The 6,000-nt window shown below is 44.6% G+C and overlaps 1 protein-coding gene across 1 annotated transcript in view; it reads right to left on the bottom strand.

Moving 5' to 3' along the window:
• Positions 1-2,658: 2,658 nt before the first annotated feature.
• Positions 2,659-6,000, bottom strand: part of LOC125396733 (aldehyde oxidase 2) — a 97,285-nt gene continuing 93,943 nt past the window's right edge. Inside the window, exons 35-36 of the mRNA XM_087902250.1 lie at positions 4,854-4,928; positions 2,659-2,737 (exon numbers count right to left, since the gene is read on the bottom strand). Of these exons, the coding sequence (XP_087758376.1) occupies positions 4,875-4,928 (54 nt within the window). The 3' untranslated portion in view covers positions 2,659-2,737; positions 4,854-4,874. The remainder of the gene's footprint in view (positions 2,738-4,853; positions 4,929-6,000) is intronic.

Raw genomic sequence — 6,000 nt, 5'->3', positions numbered from 1 at the left:
CATGTAGAGATCAGGGGAAAACCTGTGTTGGCTCTCTCCTTCATGAGGTACCCAGGAATAGAACTCAGGTCTTTAGGCTTGGTGGCAGTTGTTTTTATTTGCTGAGTCATCTTGCTGGCCCAGTTCTTTCTTTCTTTCTTTCTTTCTTTCTTTCTTTCTTTCTTTCTTTCTTTCTTTCTTCCTTTCTCTCTTTCTTCTTCTTCTTCTTCTTCTTCTTCTTCTTCTTCTTCTTCTTCTTCTTCCTCTTCCTCCTCCTCCTCCTCTTCCTCCTCCTCCTCCTTCTTCTTTTAATCTTAGGTTTTTCTCCAATATTGTGACATGTGGTCATTCTGAGGGTAGCTCTGATCTTGACAGTACTCTATGGGTATTTAGGATGAGTGGTTTCTGATGGTACAAAGAGTGAAAGGTGGGGGGCGGGCTGGAGAGGTTGCTCAGTGGCTCAGAGCACTTGCTGCTCTCAGAGGACACAGGTTCGGTTCCCAACACCCACTTACTTGGTGGCTCACAGCATGTGTGACCCCACTTCCAGGGGATCCAGTGCCGCCTTCTGATTCCCAAGGGCAGTAGGCATGCATGCCATACACAGGAATGCACAAAGGAAAAACACTCACACATAAAAGTAAATGAAAAAAAAACTTAATAAACTCCAACTCTGGTTCATGCCGTTCATCCTAAATTGCTTTCTGAAGCAAACATCAAGAATCCTAATTTTCCCTGAGCTGAGGTCTTTGGAAAGAATGCATGGGTTACTGTGTGCGGCTGTGTGCAGCTGTGTGCAGTTGTGTGCATCAGTGTATGTCTGTGTTTCAGGCTGCTGTGTGCAGTTGTGTCTTCCGTGTCTCTGGCTGCTGTGTGCGGCTGTGTCTCCCGTGTCTCTGGCTGCTGTGTGGGGCTCTGTCTCCTGTCTTGGGCTGCTGTGTGTGGCTCTGTCTCCTGTGTCTCGGGCTGCTGATAAACTCAGAGAACAAGTTTCAAGTATATGACTTCAAATGTCATTTTTTTTTCTTTTTTGAGACAATAGCACTGACTAGCCTAGAACTCACTATGTAGACCAGGTTGGCCTTGAAGCAAATAGGATTTTAAAAAGTACTTTATTAAGATTTATACTCTGCAGGCTCTATTACATCAATTTACAGGAATAATTTGTGTGCAGGCCTTACTCATTTTAGTATTTAGAAGTCCTCACCCATTACAAAGAAAATACATTTCCAGTAACTACCCTTATCCCCAAGAAACCAATTTTTTTAAAAAAAACCCAACTATATGGATAACCATTTTAATAATATAAATGATAAAGCAAATTTTGAAAATTATCATTAGATTTTAAGTTAAGGTATTTGTTTTTTAAAAGGCTTAGATTTGTTTTCTTAATTCTGAATTTTTCACCTCAGCCCTCCAAAAATCTCAACGCCCCTCTTATCCTTTTGCCTAGCTTGTCCTGCCTCTGACCTGCTCCAGTCTGTCTTCTGAGCTTCTGCTGCTTTCTCCCTGGGACTCCTGAGGCAGGGGACCCGCTAAAGCTGGCAGATGGACCTGTGGACAGCTGCGCCCTGGTCCCTGCAAGCCAACGTGTCTGTGGCCTTGAGTGACAGAGCCTCCTTCCCCAGCCCCCTGCACCTCTCATCCACCCTGTACCAGACATCCCTTGCTCTCAGCTCAACTTCACCTTCTCTGCCCCCTTCTGGACTGCCCACTAGGACCTAAGAATCTTGACTGTCAGCCTTCCCCTCGACTCTCTGGTTAATTTAGATGCTGTTTCTCCTCCTTTGAATGCTTTTAAAACCCAGATTGGATGACCATGGACCCTGTGTATTTTATCATTTATCGTTTTTAGTTTTGCTTTTTGTTGTGCTGGGGATCAAACTCAGGACTGACATAGGACATACTAGACAACCGCCCCCCATCACCTACCTACATTTTAACTTCAAATATCTTAAACCCCAGGTCAAAGTTGATTTCAATTTATGATCCATTTACTCTGTTACCTATGCCAGTGCATGGGAAACCAAGTCATCCGGTATTTCTCGGGCTCTCCTATCAGATCAGATGCTTTCCATAAAAAGCAAAAGCAAAAAAGCAAAGAACAAAACAAACACCTTCTCCCCCTCAGGAAAAAAAAAAAACCCACAGAAATAAAAAAAAAAGGAAACACTTTGTGACATTCCTTTCAAAAGTCTATATACTATCTTTTTCTTTCTCCTTCAAATTCCAAAGGGAATGCTCAAGTACTGAACGATCATCTAACACAAGGAAAATCCCACTACGTTTCTGTTAAACCAATGTACGCAGACCCACAGCCGATCCCTGGTGAAAAGCAAACTAAACCTTGCAGAAACCACGCTCTTGCTGGGGTTCAGTGGCTCCTGCATCAGCAAATCACTGGGCAAAGTCATCACGTGTTTATCTGCAGGGAGGGTCTTCCAGGCAAAGATGGCGGCTGCCACCTGGTCTCCTTTTCGGTCCTTCTCCAGCAACACATACTCAGTCTTTTTAGAGACAAATCATCAAACATGCTTCAATCGTTGCAGTGCTTGCCGGGTGGCCTCTAGGCTGAGGACACTAAGTAACTCATTTGTAAGAAATGATTCATCTTGCTGATGCAGTTAGGTTTGAATAGTGTTTCTAAACTTTTAAACTTTGTGGCATAGCTCACCCTTCCCTCCCACCCTAGAGTATATGAGTATCAGTCTGGAGTCCAGTTAGGATTCTGTGTCTTTTCCCTTGAGTCCTGAAGTATCTAGGGGAGGAGAAAAGAGAATAGTTATTAACAGCACAAAAACTCCCTCAAGTTAAAGAAAAAAGATTCTTGGAGACCAGAGGATCTGCAGTTCAAGGCCAGCCTGGGCTACACGAGACCCCGTCTACAAAAAATAACAGAGGGTGGTGGAGGCAAGCTGGTGAGATGGACGGGTGGTGGGGGCACCTCGCCTGACGACCGGTTTCGAGGTGAGAGGACTGCCTGTGGGGCTTGGTTCAATCTGATGGAGTCTGCTCTTTCTGACCACATTTTTCCGAGAGGCCAAACTCACGTAACAGGACCCTAACCCACTGAACTGAGCCACTTCGCCAACTCTGTTTTTAGAGACTTGGTCTCATGTAGCTCTGGCAGGTTTGGACCTTAATATGTTGCTGATGCTGGTCTTGAACTCCAGGTCCTCTTGTCCCCATCTTTCACTCGCTGAGATGACAAGCCACACCCAGAGAGAGGTAAACCACCAATGTTTAATATTTGCTTATAAAGCAAACGCGGGAGCTACTCTGAGGAATTCAGGGAGTTGAAATTACAGGTGAGAGATACGAAGAATGAAATACGTAGTTATATTTTAATTATACAGTATAAAAAAATCCCAACACGGAAATAGTGGTAAATGGTAAAATAACGAGAGGTTCTATTTTTGTTTTTGTTTCTCTCTTCACGGTCCCCTCCTGCCTCCCCTCTCCGTCTCCCTTGACCTCCTGCCTAACCAAGCACTCATCCCTGAGCTACATCTCCAACCCCAGTGCCTTTTCTCTACATCTGTCTTGCCATCTGCAGATGGTCCTAACTTTCAAGACTGCGCAAAAGTTGATGACGCAGTTCGCTGATGATGACATAGTCCTTTCTTCCAAGGTTTGATTTTAATCAAAAGTTCTTCCAAGGTTGTGTTTGTGCATGGGCATTTGTGTGTGTGTGTGTGTGTATGTGTGTGTGTGTGTGTGTGCCTGTGGAGGCCAGAGGCTTCAGATCCCCTGGAGTTGAAGTTACAGGCATTGAGGGCTGGGAATTCAGCTCTGGGGGAATAATAGCACATGCTCTTAACCACTGAGATCGCTCTCCTTCCCCCTCCCTCTTTTCTCCGTTTTGCTTTTGGAGACAGGGTCTCATGTAGCTTAGGCTATCCTCAAACTTGCTATGCAAACCAGCTCCTGATCTTCCTGCCTCACTTCTCAATTACTAGGATGATAGCCATGTGTTATCTGGCCTTTTAGAGCTACTCTCCCCCCTTCCGTGTGTGTGTGTGTGTGTGTGTGTGATATACAATAAGTGAGCTGGAAGGGTGGCCCACACCTTTAATCCCAGCACTCTGGAGGCAGAGGCAGGCGGATCTCTATGAATTCCAGGCCAACCATGGATATGGATACATAGTGAGACCCTATCTCAAAAAGAAAGAAAGAACAATAAGTGATCTTAAACCACTGAGCTATCTCTCCATCCCTTTCACCCCACCCCCTGCCACCAGGATCTTTCATTGAATAGAATTAGCCATTTTAGCCTCTCAGTGTTGAGTTTATAGACGCCACCACTTTTACATGGGTGTTGAGGATTTGAACTCAGATTTCTAGGCTTGTCTGGCAAGCATCTTACCCATGGAGCAATCTTAAGCCCCCGGAATTTGACTTTCTAACGATGACAACACTCAGTGACACTCTCCAAAGCCTTCAGGTGGCCACACAAAATTGAAGTAGCTGAACCCCACCCCCAACCCCGGTCCGCAAATATGTCTGTGACTCTTCTAGAGGGCAGCAGTTAGTCAGAATGCCAGAAACCAGTAGATTGGGCTTCAGTTTTGCATTTAAGTTGCAAGTATCTCTCACAAATCAGAGAACAGAATGTTTAAAATGTCTTGATCTATTACATTCTCATTTTTTTATTTGATTTAAAAAGAAAAAGGAAAACTGTTGCGTTGGCTATAATCTCCTGACCGGCATCGTCATTATTCAAAGCCAGGAATGCCCAATGTGGCAACTTAAAATGTCGGCAGAGATACAGCGATTTGATGAAACATTGCATAAATCTAGGGTGCCATGGAACATAGTTTGAAAACCCCCTCCCCCTCTCTTGGAGGTTTTGTCATTTAGTTTAATGATCTTACCTCTTAGGAAAGGATGGCAGCTTAAGCTATAGGTATAGACCAAGGTTTAAATGTCTTCGGGTCATCTCTTGGGATCTAAGGAAGAAAAGAAATAAAAGACCAAACTGTAACACGTGTACTAGGATGCATATGCTACTATAATATTTGATCAGAGAAATCATATCAAATCTCTTCCTGCCTTCTTTCCTTCCTTCTTTCCTTCCTTCCTTCCTTTCTTCTTTCTTTCTTTTGAGACAAGTTCTCACTATGTGCCTGTGACTGGCCTGGAACTCTTTATATAGATCAGATTGGCCTGGAACCTACAGAGGTCCACCTGCCTCTGCCTCCTGAGTGCTGGGATTATAGGCAAGCATCACCATACCTGGTTATATCAAATTTTAGGGTTTCAAAAACTTCTAATAAGAGAAGCAGGGTTTTTCTGGTTCCTGGGGAACTGGACCCTGGCATTCCTCTCAAACGATAACTTTTATCAACATCATCCACCACACAACCAAGCTAAAGGTCAGCATCAAAGGATAACCTCCCCCCTTTCTCTCTCTCTCTCTCTCTCTCTCTCTCTCTCTCTCTCTCTCTTTCTCTCCCTCTCTCTGTGGTTTTTTGATACAGGGTTTCTGTGTTTAGCCCTGGCTGTCCTGGAACTCACTATATAGACCAGGTTAGCCTTGAACTCAGAAAGAGGCTTGCGTCTGCCTCCTGTGTGCTGGGATTAGCTTTTAAAAGACAGTGTAGCACTGTTAGGTATGGGGCACATGCATATAATCTCAACACTCAGGCAATTGAAGCAGAGGGTGTCCAGGCATATAGTGCGGAGCTGCGGGCAGGCCTGCTTTTCATCCCATCCGGCTCCCACATGGCTAGCTTAGCCCTGAAAATAACAACACACAAGTTGTATTCATTTAAACACTGCCTGCCTGGCCAATCAGCGTTTTATTAAAATATGATTGACAGAATACAGATAATTCTCCCACACCATAGGCAGGAGGCAAAGGAGAGTTATCTGCCAAGATCAACATGGGGTGATTTAAGTCCCAGACTAAGAAAGGAAGCACTTTCAGCCCAAGAAGCTAGGGAACAGGTTAGACCCCAGACAAGAAGAGGAGGGTAGGGAGTAGGTTAGACCCCAGATACAGGGAGGAGGATAGAGAGT

This window comes from Myodes glareolus, chromosome 27, assembly GCF_982192425.1.
Source record: "Myodes glareolus chromosome 27, mMyoGla1.1, whole genome shotgun sequence".
NCBI lineage: Eukaryota > Metazoa > Chordata > Mammalia > Rodentia > Cricetidae > Myodes > Myodes glareolus.
Note: the sequence above shows the minus strand (reverse complement) of the source record. Positions and strands in the feature narration are given on the sequence as shown.